The sequence below is a fragment of the Cervus elaphus genome, chromosome 27, assembly GCF_910594005.1.
Source record: "Cervus elaphus chromosome 27, mCerEla1.1, whole genome shotgun sequence".
In the NCBI taxonomy this organism is placed as follows: Eukaryota; Metazoa; Chordata; class Mammalia; order Artiodactyla; family Cervidae; genus Cervus; species Cervus elaphus.
The window spans coordinates 42,919,763-42,944,513 of NC_057841.1; the positions used below are offsets into that span (position 1 = coordinate 42,919,763).

General features: G+C 41.4%; 1 protein-coding gene across 5 annotated transcripts in view; it reads left to right on the top strand.

The window, feature by feature from the left end:
* Nucleotides 1–24,751, top strand: part of ARHGAP28 (Rho GTPase activating protein 28) — a 134,134-nt gene that overhangs the window by 83,448 nt on the left and 25,935 nt on the right. For 3 of the 5 annotated variants that reach the window (XM_043889615.1, XM_043889617.1, XM_043889619.1), the window contains exons 3-10: nt 120–337; nt 4,982–5,074; nt 8,728–8,820; nt 13,944–14,033; nt 18,631–18,715; nt 21,282–21,424; nt 21,870–22,035; nt 22,133–22,224. In XM_043889615.1, coding sequence (XP_043745550.1) covers nt 120–337; nt 4,982–5,074; nt 8,728–8,820; nt 13,944–14,033; nt 18,631–18,715; nt 21,282–21,424; nt 21,870–22,035; nt 22,133–22,224 — 980 coding nt within the window. The remainder of the gene's footprint in view (nt 1–119; nt 338–4,981; nt 5,075–8,727; nt 8,821–13,943; nt 14,034–18,630; nt 18,716–21,281; nt 21,425–21,869; nt 22,036–22,132; nt 22,225–24,751) is intronic. The other 2 variants (XM_043889616.1, XM_043889620.1) reach the window with 1 other exon arrangement.

Consider the following 24,751-nt stretch of genomic DNA (forward strand, 5'->3'; position numbering starts at 1 on the left):
GGATGGTCTTCTTATATCGTTTACTGATATTTCTTACTCACTGATGTGTAGACTTACAGATACATGCGTCATCCAGTCACAGAATATTCTCACCTTCTTTTGGCAACTTCATTTTACAGAAGGAGAACTTGAAGCGGAGTGGTTGCAAGACGTGGGTTTATCAACCCTGATCTCGGGTGATGAGGAGGAAGATGGCAAAGCCTTGCTCTCTACTTTGACTCGAACCCAGGCAGCTGCAGTGAAGAAGAGATACAATACTTACACACAAACCTTGAGAAAAAAGAACAAGCAATCTGTCAGGGATGTCAGAGACATCTTCGGAGCCAGCGAATCTCCTGTAAGTAATGGACAGGGCTCAAAAGATATGTTTAGGGGAGCAGAGGAGAATATGGAAAAAATACCAGGACAGTTCATAGTCATCCTCTAGCTTTAAAAGAGAAAGCTGAAGCAGACAGCAACATGCAAGATTTTATAAACTTAAGTGACTATTTCTTATTTCCTATGCAGCAGGCTCCCTGCACACAAAATTTATTCCCTTCTTTTGAAGTTGGAGGATAACTTCTTTGGTAATGGAGTGCGTCTTTGTGGGAGGGCTCCAGGGAGCCTTTACTTAAATCTGAGTGCTGACTGGAAGCTCTGTGGACAGGCAATGCACTCCTGAAGAAGTGGGCCCAAGCCTCATGAGCACGTCTGGGTGATTTGCTTTAATTGAGGGTGGGGATGGGAGAGTGGTTAGGGTACCCTTTATGTTCAAAGAAATTAAAATGGTAAAAAGTGAGATACAGCATTAATCAAGTGGGCCAGAGAATGATTAAAAAAAAATCAGGGGCACCTCACATGTTTTCTGAGCCATGGCTGGTTGAAATTCCACCTCACCCTTGGCAGTTCCAGGGCCACAGTTTTACTTGCAAGGCTGTGAGTCACGTCCTCCTATTTCTGTGGTCGTTTCACTGCTAGATCTGATCTACTTCATTCATCCATTTATTGCATCATTGATGCAACAGATAATTATTGGATACGTCCACTGTGCAATTCTTTTTTAAAAAAATATTTCTTTATCATTTATTTTTGGCTGTGTTGGGTCTTAGTTATAGCATGTAACTCTGAGTTGCAGTGCATGGTCTTTTTCTCTAGCTGAGGCACACAGGACTCAGTAGTTGCGGCTCATGGGCTTAGTTGCCCCAGAGCATGTGGGATTTTAGTTTCCCAACCAGGGATCGAACCCACCTTCCCTGCATTGGAAGGTGGATTCTTAACCCCTGGACCACAAGGGAAGTCCCTCTGTGCAATTCTTATATCAGGTTCTATGCAGATAGGATTCATGGACCTAGGATTCATATATAGGAAAAGGGGAAATTGATACTCTGCTGCAGGCACAGATAAGTTGGCTAAGGCCAGTTAGTTAATCACTTTGATTTAGGTTTCTTATCTGCTTACTTGTGATATCAGTAATGACATAAATTAAAACTTCAAGGATATTGGGTAGCTGGCATAACTGAAAACAGTCTCTAATTTGAAAACAGGTTGTGTGTCAGTCAGGTCTTCTCTTAGATACATTAACCAGAGTGGGGTGTTGCCAGAGCAGCTCACGTCTACAGAGTTAAGCTTTGCCTGTGTGTTTACAACATCCCGGAAGAATCCTGGCCTTTAGACCTGTCTTTGTTGTTGTTGTTGAGTTGCTCAGTCATGTCCAACTCTTTGCAACCCCATGGACTGCAACACGCCAGGCTTCCCTGTCCTTCACTATCTCCTGGAGTTTGTTCAAACTCATGTCCATTGAGTTGGTGAGCCCATCCAACCATCTCATCTTCTGTCATCCCCTTTTGCTCCAGTCATCAATCTTTCCCAACATCAGGGTCTTTTCCAATGAGTTAGCTCTTCGCATCAGGTGGCCAAAGTATTGGAGCTTCAGCATCAGTCCTTCCAATGAATATTCAGGATTGATTTCCTTTAGGATTGAATGGTTTGCTGTCCTTGCTGTCCAAGGGAACCTCAAGAATCTTCTCCAGTACCACAGTTCGAAAGCATCAGTTCTTTGGCAATCAGCCTTCTTTATCCAATTCTTAGAACTGTCTGAAGTAGTGGAAACGACCCATTTCTGTGCTCTCCAGTGTGATAGCCCCAGCCACATGTGGCATCAGCACTTGAAACGTAGCTAGTGTAAGTAAGGAATGAAAATTTTAACTGTGTTTCATCATAATTGATTTAAACCTAAATTGTCACATATGGCTTGTAGCCAGTATATTGGTTACAGTTCTAGAATCTTCTGCCATGTATAATGAGTTATAGCAGAATGAGGGAAGGCATTCTGAGTTCTGTGCTGTTTGAACTTTCAGCCTGGTTGAAACCTGTGTCTTCCTGGAAGGTGAGATTGTCTCCAGCTGGAACTGGGTACAGGCAATGCCTACAACTTGAGGCCAGGCTCCATACACACAAGTCCTGGACTAGATGCCTATCAAAGGAAAGGTTTGCCCTTCGGGTTTAAATTTCCAGTGTCATTTTCCAGTTATCGCCCAGATCATCTTAAGCGAGTACTAAGAACTTGGCCTACATGCATTCTTTCCCCATTTCTGTTTCTGGCTACTTCAGACTAAGATTTTTCATTTTCCCTTGCTGTCGTTGTTTACTCATGTCTGACTGTTTGTGACTCCATGGATTGCAGCACGCCAGGCTCCCCTGTCCTTCACCATCTCCCAGAGTTTGCTCCAATTCATGTCCCTTGAGTTGGTTGTGGTATCTGACCATCTCATCCTCTGCTGCCCCCTTCTCCTTTTGCCTTCAGCCTTTCCCAGCATCAGGGTCTTTTCCAGTGAGCCGACTGTTCGCATCAGGTGGCCAAAGTATTGGAGCTTCAGCATCAGTCCTTCCCATGAATATTCAGGGTTGATTTCCTTTAGGATTGACTGGTTTGACCTTGCAGTCCAAGGGACTCTCAAGAGTCTTCTGCAGCACCAAAGTTCAAAAGCATCAATTCCTCTTCCCTGGCAAACTGCAAAATGTAGAAATATCTGTAGCTTCTCTTGAATCCCCCAGCTACTCAAGAAAAATGCGTAACTAGCCTCTCTAGGTTTCCTAAAACTTTACACTGTAGCCACATAGAAACAGTGCTTCTCCTTTCACTTGGACCTTGAAGGGAATTATAATGTGGGCACTTTCCCACTGGGGTTCAAGTGTTATGAACAGTCTTATTTTTCTTATTTTTCCATAGCTTATAAGTGCAGTAAACGGTTCAGTATTTAACTCCAGCAAAGGCAGAGAGATGACCACATTCCTGGTGGACCAGGGGAGTGGCCCGGGGCCTTCCTCCTGTGCACCTCCTTCTTCTCTGCACCCAGTCTTGCTGCTAAAGCCCCAGCTCTAGAGACGGTGGGGAGTGAGGCAGGCCGAGTGGTCGCAGGTGGAAGAAGATGGTCAGTCTGTCACCACAGGGACAGTTAAGTTGAATCCTGAATACATTTAGCTGCTACCTGCTCTTCTCCTAAATGGCTGTTGTCTTCTGAATTAGGTGATGCCTTCCTGCTCATTAAATTTTCATTCTGGAGATGTGCTTTTTCTCGATCGGCATTGACCTTCCACATGTTTTTCTCTTGTACCTTTTTTTTCAGGCCCAAGTTTTTCTCTGCCCTTATCAAACCATTCTTGCTTGCTTTTTATCTTCCAGGAACATCCAGCAATTTCTGTTCTACTAATGGAAATGTTTCGTGGTTTCTAGATCTACTCTTTGAGAAAAGTAACTCTGACATGTTGAGGGATTTGCAGGGGCAGGAGAATATGCCATCTTGATCCAAGTTTCTTATGTCGATTTCTCAGTAGTATGTGTTTCTTCCAAAAAATGTGCTTTTTTCCTTATTATAAAAGTAATACATAGTCCTTAATGGAAATTTAGAAAATAGGGACAAGCAAGGAAAAACATGAGTATTTCCATGGGCCCAAATAGAATTTTATAATTTAATTGACTAGTCAATAAATATAATTTTCAGTGAAATTCTTTTCTAAAAGAATAGACTATTTAAGCCTTGTTTTAGTAGAACTGTTACACACTAAATCACAGATACCAAGTCACCCTTTGGGTACATAGTGCAAGATCTCAAATCCATTTCATCATGAGCCCAAACAGAGTTTTTCTAATATTCAGAAGCTGTGAATCAGTTATTACCTCCAGTAATACATTTCACTGAGCAAAACAGTCAACCGAATCTATTTTCAATTTCATAACTGATAAACAGTTAAAGGTGGGACTAACTCACAGTTAACTGTATAAATATAAGCATACAGTTCTTTTTGGAAAAAACATGATTATATCACATATACATGCTTGACTGCATGGCACAGAAAACCCGGGAGTTATACAAGCACAAATGAGGAAGCTGAAAGGAGTGTTCCTTCGCTTTAGCGTAGATCAAGCTTCCTTCCTTCTTTGTATTGTGTCTTTCATGCAAGGCCTTCATCCTTCTGCTTACCAAGGGGGCTGGGCCACTCCTGACAACCACATCCATGTTCCTGGCAGCTCCTGGTGCTTGTACCTCCTGACTGTGTCTCTCTCTCTGACTTCAGTTTCCCAGAAATCTTACTTGGTAGAATTACAGTTACCTCTCATGGCCTGGAAACATTATATGATCACTCTTAGCTACAAGAGAGCCTGGGAAATTAATACTTTCTAATTGTACACAAACATTCCTGGAAAAAAAAAAAAAATCAAGACCCTATTAAGGAAGACAGGCAACTGGGTTTGGGGCAGGAGGTTAGTTTACAGTGTCTTCCACAGAGACCAGTGTCTGTCACTGCACCTGGCGTGTGGTGAGGTCCCGGGACTGGCTGCCAGGTGGCCACATGCAGTGCTGGGTGCACAAGCAGTCGTATCTGTGGGCGTCTCCCCAAGTCTGGATGGACGTGCACATTGTATGCATAATGCGTGATTGAATGCACTGTGACCCCTGGGAGAACGTGCCTGAATAAAAATGCTCTCTGTTTTTCTCAATAGCCAGATGATTTTTGTTGTGTCCCAGCTCCTCTTCTGGATGTGGGCCCGGATGAAGGAAGGATGCCAACGGTCCCCTGCAGAAATGGTCAGCTGGTAAGACAAAGAGAGGGGTGCGAGCACCCGGGGGTCAGGAGAAGTGGTTACTTCAAGGCAACCTGGAAAATTTTTGAAGGAAAAAAAAAAAACTTACTTATCTTGTAACAAGAAAGAAAAAAAGGGTCTCAGACTCAGGAATGAATGATTAAATAGTTAAATCCACAAACAGCAACGTGGCCTCCTCGTACCTACAGTGACAAAAACAACCACAGCTGCGGCTGCTGGGAGTCAGGACTGGGGGAGGCCGTCAGCTGAGCCATTGTTCTCTCTGCCGAGTGCGCAGTGGAAAATTTTAGGCTACCTTCTTTGAATCCTTCAGAGTTAATTTAATTCTCACCATAAGAAATATTTTGACATTTCAGTTATTTTCTAAATGTAAATCTATCGTGGGGACACAGCACTTCAGCCTCTGGAAAGTGTCACAGTAAGTGGGAAAAACACACAGTCACGCATAGGAGGTATATGTGCTTCCCTAGAGCCCACCTCACCCAGGTTAGTAGAGTTTCAGAGTGCTAATCGGAGTTCAGAACTGCCACGGAGGCTATTTTAGCAAAAGAGACGACTCGCAAGCTGTAGCCTGTACCTCCTGGCATGAGGCTGGATCCTCTTACTGAGCACACCCTTCACCCTGAGAAGGACATGGGTTACTGACATCTGTCTCCACGTGGCCTCCTGGCAGCAAAAATCTACAGGGAGAAACTTGCTTCTCTTGTGCGTCTATGTTTCCTGCTCCTTAGCTCTTTATTATCCTTCTCAGCAGAGGGAGACGGGCTCTGTGTTTGTTGAGGAGTGACCCCTGTGCCATTCTTGATCTGATGAAGATGATGGTGACAATGATGTTTAGATTCTCTGCAGTTTCCTTTCCCCTTACATGTGTCTTATGTGGGACACTGTCCGTACTTTACAGGCCAGCCCCTTGTCCCTTCCAGATTATCTCCATTTTCCCTTTTCTTCTTTTTCGTTTCTTGCATTAAATTCACAAAGCTCTTAAATTGTCTCTTACATTTCCCGTGTCTTTTTGTCCATTTGTTCTGTATGCTAGCAGATTTTGTCCACATCATCCTGTGGAAACCTATTTCTAATTTTTGTCAAGAGTGGTTATAATTGGGTCCCTGTTGATTTTTAAATTCAGCAATCATCCTGTTAATTCATAAGAATTCCTGCTTTTTGCACTGATTTACCCTTCCTTGTTATAGGCAGTCCTGAAGGATGATTGCAGTAGTCTCTCAAATCTCTCTGAAATTGTTACATCATCATAAGCCTTTTTCTCTTCCCTCGATTATCTCTTTCTCCCAGAATGTTTGCCATTATCTGTGTGCTGCTTTTTTCCCCAAAATGTTGATTTTTCTCCATGGCTAACTTTTTTATAGTGTTGATTTTTCTCCAGTGACTGATGATTGTTGGTGATTGGCTGGATTGCTTAGTTGGTGACTTTTAGGACATGTCTTTGCTGTATGCTTTCTCTGCCATTATATAGATGTTTTCCCAAAGAGCTCTTTATTGACTAAGAGGGCTGACTTTGGGCCCTTTGTAAATCAGTAAGGTGTGTGAACAGTCTGTGAAGGGACGTTATTTTAACAGCATACATGGATGAGTCTGTGCATGTGTGTATGTGTAGACATGTATACACACACAGATAAATACACGCATGCACACACCTTCAGTGCCAAAGGGAAGGTAACAGATGACATCATTCCCAGATAAAATTCATGTTTTCCTTTTACTTTCCCACCCATATCTTTCATGAAGGTCCAGAGTGACCTGATATTGAGGTCTGTCATGGTCCCAACACTCGGCCTCTTTCTTAGGCCAGTGGTTCACTTCATCCAGAAGGCTTTCCTCGGGTTTATGTCTGGCTTATACCTGCTGCTCAGTGTAAAGGGGGCTGTCAGGAGGTCTTCGGCCCCTTCACTGAGGAAACACTTGACACTGAAGTTTCCTGGCTGTCACCCTGGAGCCTCTTCTGTCCTGTGTAATTATCAGTCTAAGTTTGGTTGTTCGTTTGTCTGTTTTTTGTGGATTTGCCCTTTCTTTGCCAGCAGTGTTGTCTTATGATCTTCTTAGGCTGAGAATTTCTCTATGATTATGAAGCAAATTATTTTTCACTTTCCAGGAATTTCTAACAATTTTTCATCTGTTAGGAGAATACTTTGTTGGTTTTCAGTGCCCTTTGGAGCTGTACTTACAAAAATACGCCCTTTCTCTCTTGGGAGTGGTTCACTTTCTGTTCTCCATCCTGACCTAAGTTTTCTTGTACTGCTGTTTAGCATTGGTTCCACTTCCAAAGAGACGTGTATTCTTCACGTGAATAGCATACATACACACTGGGGGAAAGTTAGAAAATACGGAAAAAGAAGTTTCTAAGGTCTCATGTGAAAGTTTATTTTATTAATACCCAGCATGTTTAATTTTGCAAAGCATTGTTTTAATCATGGATAGAATATTTGCATCTTATTTTGGGAAATTTGCCATTGTATCACAAATGCTGCTAAAAAATCTTAGAGCATATACTCAAGGCCTACAGAGCAGTGCGTTATAGTTGGAATAATCTCAAATACATTTGCTACATAGTTCCGTAGTGAAAAATCAGAGCCTTTCCAAATCTCAGAGAATGGGAATGAAATATTTGGCTCAGTCATATGTATTTGTGAGATAATCGGTCTAATGTTTTTCTAGTTTCATAATTGAAAGAGCACTGAATGCTCTTGCTTTTGATTTGTAAATCATTCCAAAATATAGTCATAAAGTCTGACTTTTAAGTAGCATAGTTTTATCAGTAAGCTTCCTGACTTAGACAATTAGAGGTTTGTTTTCCTTACAGAATAAGGACTCTGAGGCTGGTATGACTAATACCTCTCTCATGGACCTACCAATTTTTTAATCTTTCCAATGTGCTCCATGTAGCATGCAGGCTAATATTTAATGCTTGTGGGATGTCTGGGCATCACACGTGTCATGTCCACATCCTGGAAGAAGCATCAGTCAGCTTGATTCTGTCCCCGTCAGCAAGAGAACGCTAGCCTTCCCAGCTGTTCTCCCTAGTAGCGTTTTAACCAAAATCACACTGGACTGAACCATCACAGGATCACACTTAGTCCTTGTAGACAGACACACAGCATCCTATAGCAAGATCATGGTATTTGTATGTTAGAGGAGAAAAGCAAAGCAAGTTTTGGCAGGCAGGTAGCGGTGTCTGCTTTTGAGACTCATTTCTGTTCCAGTGCACGACACGAGGATCAGCATCCTTTCGGAGGAAATGGTGAATGCTCTTACCATTACATTTTAGTCCTTAATTCTGTATCTGCACAGGGCTGAGCCTTTAAAACGATTCTAGTGTAATGTGTAATTGAGTAAACCATCACACTGGGAAAGATGTGTGTGCGTGCTAAGTCACTTCAGTCATGTCCACCTCTTTGAGACCCTGTGGACTGTAGCCCTCCAGGCTCCTCTGTCCATGGGGATTCTCTGGGTAAGAATACTGAAGTGGGTTGCCATGCCTTCCTCCAGGGGATCTTCTCAAGCCAGGGATCGAACCCACCTCTGTGGAGTCTCCTCCATTGGCAGGCAGCTTCTTTATCACTTGCACCACCTGGGGAGCCCTGATTGGGAAAGACGTGCCTGGATAAAAATGACTTCACTTCTCTCCTTAGCCAGGTGATACCTGTGACAGCCATGCTAGCGAGCTGGATGACGCCCAGGAGGGAAAAGCGCTGCCAGGAATCATCAAAGCGAGCGGCCCCTTGGTAAGTGATAGAGGAGGACGGGGGAGGGATGAGACAGGCGGCCGGGCCTTCAAGACAACCGCACGAAACCTCAGCACAGGGCAGCGTAATTAAGGCCGCTGGACACGCACGGCTGTCAGCACGCCGGTCTGCCTTTATTTGGAGGAAGCCATTCAGCAGTAAGTGAACCTGAGTTTAATAGTTACAGCCACAAATAACTACATGCTCTATTAAAACAGACACAGAACCAGAAAACCAATGAGGGTAGGCATTTCTTTAGGACGGGTTTAGTCCCTTTACATTTTTCTCATTTTAAAACATTCTCCTATGAGCGTTGGTTCCATTGGGTCCCAGGTTCACTGGATACGGATGTCAAGTCCTGGGCCAGCAGCACGTGTTTCCCCAGTGCAGGGCGAACACTGGGCACCTTACTTCTGAGTGCACTCTTCACCCCAGGTGTCCAGGGCTCCCTTCCTCCCCCACCGCCTCATTTCCCCAGAGCCACTCCCCACCCCGACACTCCACCCCCCAGTTACCCGGAGCAGACATCAGGCAAGCCCTGGGAGAAAGATCCAGCATCTGTCAGTGTATAGACAAGGAAGGTTGCTTTATTCACGGTTTAGCCAGAGCCTTCTCTCACATCTGTTTTTACGTGTACTTCTATCCTGAGCTATCTTTTCTCTCCCTTGGTGAAACTTGTATTCTTCATTTTGTCTTTACCTCTTCCATCCTCATATTCCCTCCCCTAAGGACTCCCAGAAGGTTCCCTCCTCCCTGCTGAGACGGTATGGGTGGTGTGACTGTTTTCTTTTTTTCAGTTATGTTTATTGATGCTACTAGGTTTTAGGAAAGAAAGGATTGATCATCTGAAGAGTCCATATAATATTTCATGATTTTGTTAATGTCCAATGTGTTGGTTTTGCAATAAACTACCTACAGTAAAGGAATTGTCTATTATAATATATATAATTGCCTATTGTCTATATATTATATGAGGTTGAGTCTTGACTCTAAATCATAAATGCCACTAAGTCTAGGCCTTTACAAAAGATTTATTTACAAAAAGGCTTACAACCCAATCTACAATCCTCACAAACTACAAATCATTCGTATAGATAAGAGAAAACATTTTCCTTATGTGTAGTTGACACAAATGAATTAGTCATTTGAGGTGTTAGTTAATGCAGAAGGCAAAGTAGTCGGCCTGGTTTATTTCCAGTGCCTTAAGTAAAAACCAAATAGCTACATTTGCTATTGATTTATAATTCACTGCAAAATACAATCATACCATCTGTTAAAAATGATCATTTACATCTGTGTTTGCTTTATAGAAAAGAAAATCTAAGAAACCTTGATTTAAACAAGTAGGAGTTTGTTTTAATCACAAAGAAGCAGCTAATGGTGGGTAAACCAAACTGGTCCAACTACAGTGCACTGCAGTGCCAACCTTAGAGTGAACTTCTGACTTTTTTCTTCCATGCTGCCACCATAGCATATGGATTTAATCCTTAAATTCACAAGAGGGTCAGCAAACACATATTAGATGGTTCTTGCTTTGCTTGAATTGAATTTCAATATCCTAAGTTTTCTCCCACGTTACTCTCTTTTGCTCAGATTTCTTCGTCTTTATGTTCCAGGTTAGTAATTTTTTTTCTTGGTCATGATTCTGTTACCTTTTTTAGCTTCTCTTACTCTTTGTAAATTTCTGCAAACATATTCTTATTTCCCAAGAACAACTTTTTTCTCTGTGATTTACCCATCATGGTAGCTGTAGGTTCTTGATTCATAGCAGCTATAGACCCTTGAAGATAATTATATTATTTGTGAGGAATGGGATTATTTCTGCATCTTTTTTACTGATATGTAATTTTAAAACAAGTGCCTGCATTCTAGGTATATAATTCAGTTCATTTTGAGAATGTTTTTACCTGTGTAATCAGAGTCAGTCAAAACAGAGAACATTCTAGACACCCTATATGTTTCTCTCAGGCCTTTTCCCACCCACTGTCCTCTTTCTCCCCAGAGGCCAGCCCTGTTGGGATTAATACGCACTCTTGTGTCTGGCTTCTTACACACAAAAGAATTTTAAGATTCATCCACTTGTTGCATGCCTTGGAAATTTAGTCCCTGTATCACTCACAATAACCCATTGTGTAGACACACTGCTGTTGGTGTGTCTCCTCATCTGATGATGGACATATGGATTGGTTGTAGTTTTGAGCCATTATGAATCATGCCACCATGAACATTCATTTGTAACAGTAGAAATGATGTGTACTCTCAGCTCTCTTTGCTAAACACACAACATCATTCAGGTTGTTGGCAAACAAGCCACCTTTAGCCCCATCACCCTTAACTCTTAAATTCAGCAAGGAATAATTCAATAAATCAAAAATAACTAAATTCTGTCTTTTGGAGAAAGCGTCTATAGGCAGAAACACCAGCAACATAAACTAATTTCTTAATTTAATTTTATATTGGAGTATAGTTGCTTTACAAGAAACTAATATCTAAATGTGTATTTTAAGCAAGTTATCCTGAGAAAATAAATTAGAATAAATAGCTTTTTTTTTACTAAAAAACTAAATACATGTGTATTTTAAGGCAAGGATGCTGTCAACTAAAGCTTGGTCCTTGTGGGTGAGCTTGTACAGAAAATTAAGACTACTATGTACATTTCTTTTCAGTATTTTCAGTATCAACTAAGAAACAGATATGTAGTTTTTCCCAGTTATTTCCCAAATGTAAACATCTTGTGTGGAGAACATGCTAGTTTCTGGAACATGTAGCAGTAAGTGACAGGCAGTGGAGTCTGGCCCAAGTGAGAGGACCATCTGATGAGGGAAGCGCACACCTCCAGGGGGGCCCTGGGGTGGGGAGGGAGGGACAGCAAGTGTCCCCTGGTTTACAGTGCAGGGAGAGCTTCTCCCCAAGACTGTGTGTCCTGGGTGTTTCTTCCTGTCCAGATTCCTAGACCCTCCCTCATACTATCCCTGTCTATCAGAATCCCGTCACAGCAAGAGGGTAGGAGGACCCACCAGAGGGAAACAGAGCAGAAAGTGCTCGACAAAGTAGAAGATGCCAGCACACTCGCAGGGGACCACAGCCCCTGGGTCCGTAAAGTTCTTTGCAGTCATTATGCAAATCTTTATTGATTTTTGACTGATTACTGTAGGAAATTGCTGTATGCTTCCTCTGCAGCCATGTAGATTGATTTTTTTAAAAGGCCAAAATTGTTGATTGTGTGTTTTTGAGAGTGATTGGGGTGTACTTAACTTTAAAGGGATAAAAGTGCATATAGGGGTCAGGTAGGTTAGTAAACACTCCCCAGATGCAAAACTAATGAAGGGCAAAGCTGATTTCATTTCTCCATTTCCCCTCCATGTCTTGTGTGGTCTCCGGAGCTGCCTCTCTCTTAGACCTCTCCTCCCTCAGTATCCCTGGGGGATGGGTTCCAGGACCCCCTAGAATACCAAAATCCAAGGGTGCTCAAATCCCTTATATAAAATGATGTGGTACTAGCATATGACCTACACACACCTTCCCTAAACCATCTCTAGATCACTCGTAATACTTATTACAATGTCCATGCTATAGAAATGGTTACTGGCATGTGCAAAACTCAAGTTTTAGCTTTTGGGAGCTTTCTGGGTTTTTTGTTTTTTCAAATATTTCAAACGTTACCTATCCATCTGAACTGGATGAATCTGCCAATGGAAAACCTGTGGAGACAGAGGGTCAAGTGTACTCAAACCAGGAGCCCACCCACCCGAAAGCAGTTAGTTCATTTTATTTAGAGTGAATTTGGGTTTTTTTCCTCAGATTATATTTAGGGGCTGTCTATATTTTAAGGAATGATTGACTGCTTCATTCCTGGTTTGTAAACAACTCTTGACTATCTGCCGGCGGCTCTTTCCTACTCTTTGTACATCATGTTGTTTTTATCTTCCCTGTCTGAAAAATTTTCTTTTATGCTGCTTTCAGTTAGAGGTTTTGTTTTATCAACGATTTCTGTTTGCTTTTCATCTAGAAATGTCTATCAGCTCTGGAATTCTTTGCTGGTTTCCAGTGCTGTTAAAAACCTGTTCCTTTAAAAATTTGTGTTTTTTCCCATCATTTTTAGTAATTTGGGGTGAGAGGGGAGCTGGATGATGGTGAGTTTGCTATCGTGACTTAAATTTCTTGTGCTAGTTCTTGTGTTTTATTTGTTCCTTTGAAGAAAAAAAAGAGCCCTTTGTTCATTTTTTAAAATAACACATACCATCTATAGAAAATTCAGAAAATATGGTCAATCAAGATGAGTGACAGTTTTTTAAAAGACAAAACATCATGCCTCTTCATAAGTTATCAAGTATATTTGATTTTGCAATGAAAGAAAAGAATAGTCATGTCTTAAATTTCAGTAATACCACTGTACATTAAAGCAAAAATCTCCTTCAAAGTTTATAAATGAAAAAGCATTTTGGTATTATTGCTACTGAATTCTAATCATTGCAAAAAAAAGTCTTAGAATATAGTAAAAACATAATAAGATTAGACAAGTTTGTGTTTGGCTGCATATAATAGGAAAGTAGGAGTTGCTTTGTTTCACGAGATGATTATGCGGGATGGTCCAGGACTGACAGGGCAGCCACGTGATGCTCTCAGCACAGACCCATCCATATCTGGCATCCAGCATCCTCTCTGGAGACCCCGTGAAGCATGTAGCAGTTGACCCTTCTCTTTTCAGTCAGAAAACACTTGCCTTTTCTGTAAACACTGTTGGTAAAATTACACTTAAATTGTACCTCATTGACCACATTTGTCACATGGTCACTTTTAGCTGCAAAGAAGCCCAGAAATCAAATTCTTTGGTTTAACATCTAGCTCCCTGGAACAAAACCAAGATATTGTTCAGGAAGATGGAGTTTGTGGCAGATGATAGCAGGGTCTGCTGTAAGGGCCAGGGTCTGCCAGAAGGCCAGGCCTTCGGGTGGCTCACGGTGACGATCCCTGGGGGGCTGCTGCAGTCCCCCCCCACCCCCCGCAGTCACAGCTTTGTATATTGCCACATGTATCTACACATGTACACGTGGTGGAGCACACACAAACATGATAGAAAGCATTTGCCTGAATAAGAACCGTGCTCTCATTTCTCCATTTAGCCGGATGGTGCTTCTCTCAACAGTAGTACCCTGTCAGATGGGTCTCAGGATGAAGAATGGAGTTTTGCTGTTCCCAGGAGTGGCTCCATGGTAAGTCATCACCTGCCCAGACAGTTGTGTGTCAGGGAAAAATTGCAGGTTCAAGGCAAGAAGAAGCAATTTCTTCAAACGGATGAAATGGACTTCAGCTGGCATTGTAAGGAAACCACAGCTGCCCGTGGACCCACCAACCTGGAATGATTAGGAAGAAGGCACATCAAAATACTGGGGAATGACTAGATCTCATTTCGAAAGAGGACTCCATGAATTAATGCCAATGCAGTGTTCTTTACAAGGATCAAACGGAGGAATTTGTTATTCTTTGATGTAAATATATAATCTGTAAAAACTGTTAGGTATAGTTTTATGCCAAGGCCTGGCATTATTGTAGCCATAATGCTTAGATTAATTTTTCAGTGGGTAGAGTCTGGGGGTTATATTCCTTTCAATCCCAACTTGTATGAATTTGATAATATATATTTGTTCTAGCAAAACATCCAGTTCAGTATATGTTGGTGTGTGTGTGTGTTTACATAAATATATAGTTATATATAATATATTTATTTATTTAGGTGCATAATTTAAAATTTTTCTGTATAGGTGGCTATTACTCCTTTTTTCTCCCTAAGATTTATGTCTTTTATGTCAATCAGAATGTAAATACTTGCCTGTGTGGGTGATATTTTTTTTTAAAGTCACTACTTTTAATTAATTAAGCCTACTTTTGCTATTATATTAAATTAATATAACATAAATTATATTAATTTATTTAATCTTAATTAGTTTTTTCATTCGTTCTCTGGTTGACTTGGACAAGTTTTTCTAGTCTCTTAGATTATAGACCTTTCATTTATTTTTAAAGTTTCTTACTTGCATTTAAGGTTAAGAAGTAATCTGAATACTTTGGCTATTCTCATGGTTTTTGGAATTTATTACTCACTGTCTTTAATATTTAGTTTATAATTTCAGATGTGATTCAGTATTTAATTTGCAATGTCATCGGATTGCCTTTAAATTCACATTTGGATAGATGTTGTAATTGTTATTTTTTAATTTCAAATTGATTGCATATTCATCCATGAATGTGACTTATTTCAGTTCATCTCTGGGGAATTTGACACAAAGCGGTTACAAGAGGTAGATTTCTCCATTCTGATCTCAGATGCAGAAGAGGAATATGGTAGCCATGTTTTCTGTAACGACTCCAGCACAGGCAGCTTTAGTATCTGAAGTTACAAAACGTAGATTCACACCATGAGAAAAAACCCAGCAATCAGTCAGGACAGTGAGGAATATCTATTAGTTGATAAATTTCTCCTTTAAGTAATTAACATGAAAAATATTTGGAATGGTGATTCTTCAATGTGAAGGAAATATGCCATAGTCAAAGTATAGTTTTAAGGGAACTCACATAGGTAAGTTGGTAAAGAATTTGCCTGCAATGCAGGAGACCTGGTTTCGATTCCTGGGTCGGGAAGATCCTCCTGGAGAAGGAAATAGCACCCCACTCCAGTAGTCTTGCCTGGAGAATCCCATGGACAGAGGAGCCTGGCAGGCCACAGTTCATGGGATCGCAAGAGTCGGACATGACTTACCAACCAAACCATCAAGCAGATAGAGCTAACCTTCTACATTTTGGGATTTAAAATACTAATCCCTCAGGCTTGACTGTGCAGTTCCAGTGCAGTAGGATTTGGGCAGCAGGGCGAGCCCTGATGCCTGCTTGTCTTTGCCTCTCTTAAACCAGCTGAGGCCCCAGTAGAAAAATCTCATGGCTGGGATAGTAGGGAGATGGCAGAATCCATTATGGACAAGCCAGAGAAGTTTGTTTTAAGTGGGAGTGGCATATATGTTTGAAATACTTTAAAATCACTGGACAAAAATTTTAAGATTCTAATACTAATATGTTTAATGAGTAAAGGGATGTTTTAAAACTATGAATAAAAAACAAAACAAAACCATGAATACCAAGCACTGAGCCTTTTCATTCAATGTGTTTCAAAACTTCTGGTCCCTTTATCGGCAGTGAGATCTTTCTCTTCATTTTCACCAAGTCATTCTCCTGCTTTAATACATAAGAAAAGAATGCTCTTTGGTTTGTTTTGTTCTGCTGTGTTTTAGCCCTTACGAGACTAAGTCTGAGCACATTTACCTGGCTTTGAAAGTGAACTCGCTCAGTCATGTCTGACTCTTTGCGACCCCATGGACTTGTAGCCCACGAGGCTCTTCTGTCCATGGAATTCTCCAGGCAAGAATACTGTAGTGGGTTGCCATTTCCTTCTCCAGGGAATCTTCCCGACCCAGGGATCAAACCCAGGTCTCCTGCATTGCAGGCAGACGCTTTAACCTCTTACCTGGCTTTAACGCCTGGAAAATCAGGCTGTCCGTTGATCCTCTCATGAAGCCAAAATGCTTCAGATTCCCATACCTGGAATTTATCATTCCATGCCTGGCCTGAATGCTTTGCCCACCTCCCCGCGTTTGTAAGTCCTTTTCATCATTCCTTGAGTCCCAGCACACGGTCAACAACCTCTTCAGTGAGACCTTTTGGGTGGCACCTCCTTGCTCTCCATTACTCTCCAGTAAACACTTGTATTTTAGTGTAGAAATTCACTCTTAGCAGTGGACTGTCTTTTAATAATGTTCCATAAATGTTACTCTCTTCTCCTCATTATATAAGTAGCTGAAGAGCAAGGGTCACAATTTAAATTTCTTCCCCCAGGAAAGTACCAGATTCATTTACATTACAAAGAATAGGCAGGCCCTTGTTCAATACTGTAAACTGGCTGGAGGCCACTTAAATCCAAGGAGCAGATGACACTTGTCCACTTTACAGACCAGGAAATTGACATTTAGTCATTTAAGCTTCCCAAACCATCAGCTTCAAGCCCTGCACGAATGTCGATTTTCAGGAGCATTCTCTACTATAGATGAGTTATTTCAAAGTTTAATGAAGTATTGCTCTGTAGGAAACCTTAAAGAAACCACTGAAAAGTGTTCCACATCGTTTTTGAAGATTTCATTGTTGGGTAATCTTTATTCTGTGGTGTTAGTTTTTAGAGCTATCAAATATATACTTGGGCATCTGTGTTAAAATAATTGGGTATACATTTGCATTCTGTTTACATAATAAGATATGTCATCTCTTTGGCATAAAGTGGGGAAAAGAGAAAACAAAGTCCAGCATTCCAGATTCCTTCCTGCAGTTTGTAGTCGTGGTGGTTTAGCCACTAAGTCCTTTCTGACTCTTGCGACCCCATGGACTGGAGCCCACCAGGCTCCTCTGTCCATGGGGTTTCCCAGGCAAGAACACTGGAGTGGGTTGCCATTTCCTTCTCCAGTTCACTTCATATTGCTGAATAAATATGAGAATAAAAGAAACAACACCAGGTTCTGGGGAAAAAAAGAACAGGCTTATGTATAAAGAGCATATAAAGGATTCTTGATGGAGTAGCTAGTTTTCACCCTCAGCGTACTCATGGCTGATAACTTCCACATTAAAATTCATATTCGTAGAAATGGTGGAGTTTGTGTGTAAAGTGTTTACTAGTACCCACCTCAAGGAGCCTGATGGGCTATATTCCTTGGGGTTGCAAGAGTCAGATATGACTTAGCAAGTAAACCACCACCAGCATCCGATCTGAGTAGTAACACCAAACTCTACGAAGATAGATACCCAGCTTCTGATGGCATTGCAGGGGAGTGCAGCAGTGTGGCAGGATCACAGTGCAGAAAATAGCAAATTAGTTAGGAGAGGACACAACGAGAAAACATGCTGAGCCCTCTGGTAGTCATTATCCCTCTGTATTTTGTCGCAAAGAAGTTAATGTATTAGTATATTAATAGTAGCTAACCCTCATACAGTAGTCACTGTGTATCAGATGTTGTCCCATGTGATTTATAGTCATTTAAAATTCATAAAAACTTATTGAAATATGTTCTTTTATCGTCTTCATTTTACAGCCCAGGGAGACTAATAGCGAGTTCTGTAACTTGAAGTCATGTGAAGTGAAAGAGCCAGGATTAGAATCCAGGCAGCCTGGCTCCTGGATCCCTTCTATTAACCATCTAGTTATGTCATGACTTAGGGTTTATGACCAAAATGTATGACCAGCTGCATCAAGAATATCAACTGCAGGGACTTCCCTGGTGGTCCAGTAGTTGAGACTTTGCCTTCCAATGCAGGGGGTGCAAGTTCGATCCCTGATCGGGGAACTGATATCCCACGTGCCTCTCAGTCAAAAAAACCTCATAAAAACAGAAGCAGTGTTGTAACAAATTCAGTAAAGGCTTTAAAAATGGTCTACATCAAAAATTCTTTAAAAAATCGGAATGATAAAATAATCGTCAAACTATGTGACAGCAAGCGTTGTCATTCCTACGTGTCAGGAAACATATGCCAGCAAACACTTGAAGAGGTGTGGTTATTCTGACCTTGGCTTAGTTCTCTTGAGAAAACTGTGTGGGCTGTACAGATCTGAGCTGAGTGAGAAAACAAAGGGAATCAGATGCCAGCCTTTCATGGAATCAATCCTTGCTTTTTGGTGAAGTGGTTCTAATGCGCCGCCCAACGTGAATCAGGTGGAAGCGCAGGGTAGCCTGCATTTCCTGGTGAACTGTTCTCTGTTCGTCTTCCCTTGGTTCACAGTCCATCCTGGAGGCCATTCCAGACGTGCCAGTTCATTCCAACGGCGCGGCAGACCCTGGACGGTCCGCGCAGAACGTGGCAAGTGGTGAGTGACACAGCCGCCTCGGCCTGTGTGTCTTTTTGCTTTTGTGCTGATGCTCAGTTCAGTGAGCAGTGGGTTTCTGAAGCAAAATGTATGTGTGTTTTTCTCGCCTTTCTGATTTCTGTCACCCCGGACCTCTGCTCCCACTACCTCCAAACACCCCGTCCTTTCACACCCAGTAGTCACATTGCAAGCAGAATCGCTTCCACCTTGATGACTACTGTGTCATTGAGAAACTACTCACTCAGGTAGTGCCTTTGGTTTGGGGTCTCTTTTATAGGTAACCTGGATCTGCTCACCAGCATCAAGCAGGCCAGAAGTAGACACCTTCTAAAAATCTCTAGTTATGCTCAGGTATATGCAGCACCAGAGACGCTTGTGATGTTTCCTTATGAAGTAACAGGGTGAACTTTTAATGGGGCTCCTCCACTTGAGAGCTGGGTACTCTCTGTGGGTTCAGAGTGGAATCTCAAATCCTCCTTGTAGGAAATAGGTCCCCTTTAGGCCACAGTTTTGTGGTTCCCCAAAAGTCCCCCTAAAGATACACGCTCCTCTCAGGCACAACAGAGCTCCATACTTTGAACATTTGCTTCAAAATTCAAATAAATTGAGGTGACGAAATGTTCTAACATTGATCGATGGTTGCACAATGCTGCAAATATGTTAAAAATCATTGACTATGCACTTCACATAAGTAATTGTTGGGCATGTGGATTACATTTTAATAAAACCATTATAAAAAAAATTGAAGATAATGGATTTACCATAAATTATTCCACATCATTCTGTTTGCTGCCATGTAGTTATTCAGTTTGAATTGTACCACTGAGAGGTAAAAGGCCACTTGGAGTAGTCCAGTGATTTGGCACATCAGCCTGTATAATCACCACTGTCCAAAGAATCTGCCCGTAGAGCCTGAAGAATTTAGAGTCTTGAGACTTCCCTGGTAGTCCAGTGGTTAAGAATCCACCTTGCAATGCAGTGGACGCAGGTTTGACCCCTGGTCTAGAAACTAAGATCCCACATGCCACATGCCGCAGCTGCTGAACTCGCACCCCATGATGAAAGACCCTGCATGCCACACGTTGAGTCGACACAGCCAAATAAATATTTTTAAAAAAGGAACAAGTAGTTAGAGTCTTATCTAATAATTAACTATTACTCTGATTTGAATGCAAGCCTCTGTGTAATGTGTGAAAATCATAACTTTGCCTTGTTATTTTCTGAGTTCTTACTGTATCCATTTATTGTGTTCTAAATCAATATTATTTTTTAGAATTTTAGATCTGTTGATGTAAAAATTTCTCCACTAAACTTTTAATTGAGATAAACTAGGTCTTCTGTCATTTCTGTCTGTTGCTCCTTTTGTTCTATTTGGCTTTCTTTTAGTTATTGTTTATAGAAGAGGGTGGGCTTCCCAGGTCAGTGGTAAAGCATCTACCTGCCAATGCAGGAGATGCAGGTTCGATCCCCAGGTCAGGAAGATCCTCTGGAAGAGGAAATGGCAACCCACTCCAGTATTCTGGCTGGAAAATCCCATGGACAGAGGAGCCTGGTGGGCTGCAGTCCATGAGATTGCAAAGAGTTGATCAACAAGTTAATATAGAAGAGGGTAAAGCTGATGAGTTCTTTTTTTTGTCATCAAATAATTCTTTTCATGACATAAGAACAATTTTGCCAGGCAATAAAACAAGAAGGCAAGCCAGACTCTTCAGTCAAAAATCAGATTTAGGATTACTCAAGTGATTTCCCTTGCTTTTGGTAAGGAATCTACTGTCTTAATTTCAAACTTGAGAGAAACAGGTATAGGGAACAGGACTTGTCACCCATTCATCTTTGGAATGTGCACCATCCAAGACCAGAAAACCAGGCCAGAGTCACAGGAATCAGGATTAATTCACCTGAACAAATCTCACAGTGAAGGGCAAACTGGATTGGAACAAATCTGAAGTGGCATAGTCCCACAGTTTGGGATAAAAACTCAAGAGGAGTGAAAGTAGGCAGAACTTTTCTGTGGGGCCTCCACCCTTCCTCCTTCTGCTTTAAGTTTTTGCTTCCCCAGTAGCAGTGGTGTTGTGTATGGATAGACATCATTTTATAAGAGTACATAGAAACATTTCATTATGGACTTTCTAATAATCTAATAATCTTCAGTGCTTTTCATGAGACATAAACATCTAAAATTAAAAACATCAGATTAAATAAGAAGTTCGTGTAACGATTGTAGAAGCTTGTTCGTATGAAAGTCTGATGACACTACATTAATTGTTTGACCTAGATCATTCTGGGTGAGTCTGATGCTTTTCCAAGGATGTAAACATTTTAACATGCTTGTGGATTAACTCATCAATATTTTATGTTTATTTTACAGTCAATGGTATTGATCAATTAAATGGCATATTAAATATTCCACATCCTTCATGTAAATCCATGGCTGATTCATGTCAATGTATGACAAAACCCAGTACAATGTTGTAAAGTAATTAGCCTCCAACTAATAAAAATAAATGAAAAACAAATAAACATAAATAAATAAATAAATAAATATTCCACATCCTTTGTTCTTTAGATGATGAATATCTGGAAAAAAACATTCCGGTAGAAGCTGAAGAGCTGTCCTTTGAAGTATCATATTCAGAAAAGCTAACACAGGCTCCAAAAAGGAACAGATTTAAGAAGTTAGATTTTAAGAAAGAAGACTATGTTTTACCTGTAAGTAAAACGTGGAAATGGAGAATATAGCGATGGCATTGTCTTCAAAATGAGAGTAGGATTATTTGGCACTTCCTGTGCATTTTGCTTTTTTAAGGATATTTTTAATTACCTAAATTTGATATTTAAGATAGAATATGGCTATTGTCTCAGCAAGCACGTGCAGTCAGTTTCAGTAGCACTCTTTACATCACAGTTGTGATGATGATATTATAATATGCTTCAGGTGACTGTTTTGCATTTGGTTTAGTGTAGTTCATCATCAGAGGTTCTAACAGTCATATTCATGATCTTCTATGGTGCAGCACCCGCCTCAGATATCTTTTTCTGTGAATAGCGAGCATGTCAGGCTGTACAGATTTGGAAGGTCCAGGTCTCTTTTGAATGAAAGTATAATAATTTTCCTTTGCCATAAAAAAATAAATATCCTCAATATGTATTTTAGAAATTTGTTGTTCAGAAAACCAGATTTGGCCTAACCAAAGCAGAAGATCTGTCTGCTGAAGACATGAAGAAAATCCGCCATCTCTCTCTGATTGAATTGACAGCCTTTTTTGACGCCTTTCGAATTCAGCTGAAAAGAAACAAAACAGAGAAAGTAAAAGGACGAGGTATGAAGACTTACTACGATTCTAACATTTTGACACATGGGAATAAGACAGTGCTTTTCTGACTCTTTTTCTCTCTCCCTGCTGTTTTACAATGAAGACAGTGGGATTTTTGGAGTTCCCCTCACAGTCCTGCTGGAAAATGACCGAAGGAAAGACTCTGGGGTCAAAGTTCCCCTTGTGTTACAAAAGGTGAGTACGGTGTACATAACTGGGGAGTTCATAGATCTCTGTGCTTGTAGCATGCTATTCATAATCCCACTGATGAATATTCTTAGATTTAAAGACACAAAGGCCCCTTTAGGACGCTGGCTTTGGTGACTTCTGGCTTCCCTCACATGACATCCAAGGCACCTAGGTGTGTTTGCCTTGCTAAGAACCTCTGAAGTCTTGCATTGTCCAGCCAGAAAGCATCAGGTGATAGACACAGATGCTGTCACATGTCTTCCTTCTGTTACATTTCTTCCAATATTTTAAAAATGTTATTTGCGTGTATGTATGTGTTTGTGTGTGCAAATGTGATTAGTCTCTCCTGGATAAAAGATGACTACTAATTACTAACAGTCCATTTATTAATCATACAAGTATTTGCTGAGATATATCACAGGTTGGGTGTTTTACGATGTGTGTGTATTACTGTTTACATTAATTTTCCAGACAAAGCTAAATAAAGTCTAGAAATCAGCTTATTCTGGTAGAGTTTTCGGTGTGCCTGGGAAGGTATATGTTGTGACAAAGAAGACTTCTGGTTTAGGAAGTTGTGAAAATGATGTCTGAACAATACAGTTGTCTCAGTGACCCTCACTGGCGGATGGCTTATTTGCTTTTAAGCCCCACCTTTTTTAGCCAACAGTTTATACTGGTTTATTCAACAGACATATCCAGTGGTACAAGTAAAATTCCAAGCCCTAAATATAAATCTTGTTGAATTTTAAATTCAGTTTTTTGGGTTTGTTTGTTTGTTTGTTTTGACTGTGCCCTGTGGCATGTGGGATCTTAGTTCCCTGGCCAGGGATCAAACCTGCACCCTCTGCGTTGGAAGCACGGAGTCTTAAACACTGGACCTTCAGGGAAGTTCCTTAAATTCAGTTTTTAAATGATATGTGAAGATACTGACAGAGGACACATACTTTATTCACAACAGCAATTCCACATCCCTTTCCTGTCTTCCTCAGTTTGGGTACTGGCACCTCAGACTGAGCTACTCCTCCAGTCGGGTGACTGGCCGCCCACAGGAGCAGGGAGGATAGCAACCGGGGTCCAGGGGATGCCAAGGACCGCCCAGCGTGTGCATCCACAGGGCGCCTCCCTTCACTGGGCCATGTGTGATCTCTGTGTCCTGTCACATCTGATCATCACTGAGCCCCAGGAGGTCGGTGTGGTCATCTCCTTTCTACTGGTGAGGCAACTGAGGCATCATAGGGTGAGATACCATGCCCCAAAACACACAGCCAGCAAGAGAGCGATGCAAAAGGGAGCAAGCCCATGGTGACTCTAAGATTTCCTTTCTGTCCTCGCGCTGAACCATTATTATGCCCTTTTTCCTCAAGGAAAAGGACGCAGTCTAAAGAAAATGCATAAAAATCTGACTGAGAAGATTCAACACATGTTTGTATTATCACGTAGGTACAGAAGCGTAGCACACAGAAGGGGCACAGTATACTGCCTGGGTTCGTCTCATACTAACTCCTCAATAGAGGCTCACTCTGGGTCCTGCTGAGGTTAGTGGTGCTCTTGTAAGACAGCTGGAGGCATTGTTCTTCCACTCCTGGGGGTAGAGGCTTTTCTCATGAAGAAGTCTCTTTTCCCTAAACACTTAAACTTCTCTTCATACCTGCAGGAGCTGCCTTAGTTCCAGGCATCATCATTTCTCAAAGGGAAGATAGCAGAGACTCTGAATCCTGCTCTTGCTGCGTGAACATGGGCAAATCTTTACCCCCTTCCATGCCTCAGTCTCTTCAGCTGTAAAATGGGGACACCATAGAATTATTGTGAGGGTCACGTGCATTAATATATGTAAAGTGCTGAGAATGTTGTCTGACACACCCTAAGTGCACAATCAGTGTGGTGTTTATTATTATTTAATAGTAAAGCATCACCATTACCATGAGACAGATAAGCCTTTATAATTTCTAATTCCTTGGTCAGATTTTGAGAAGCCCTACAGTGTCTTGGGCTTCCCTGGTGGTACAGTGGTAAAGAACCCCCCTGCCAGTGCAGGTTAGATGCAAGAGACACAGGCTCGATCCCTGGGTCAGGAAGATCCCCTGGAGAAGGAAATGATAGCCCATTCCAGTGTTACTGCCTGGGAAAATTCCATGGACAGGGGTTGGAAAGAGTTGGACACAACTGAGCCTGCATGCATGCACAGTGTCTTAGCTAGAATAGTGTAACTAATGATAGTAATTTAGGGTCTTTTCTTACTGGTTGGTGATGCCGACTCCATGGACATGAGTTTGAGCAAGCTCTGGGAGTTGGTGATGGACAGGGAATCCTGGTGTGGTACAGTCCATAGGGTCACAAAGAGTCGGACACGACTGAGCAACTGAACTGGCTTACTGGTTGACCTGTAGAAAGATACAGTAATCAGATGTTAAAATATTTAAGGGGCAATGTGCTTTCGTGGTTAAGAGCAGAGTTGGTGCCGTCACTTTTGAGGATGACCTGGGAAAGTGAAAAAGAACCCTAAGCCTCTATTTCCTCATTTGCCAATCGGAAG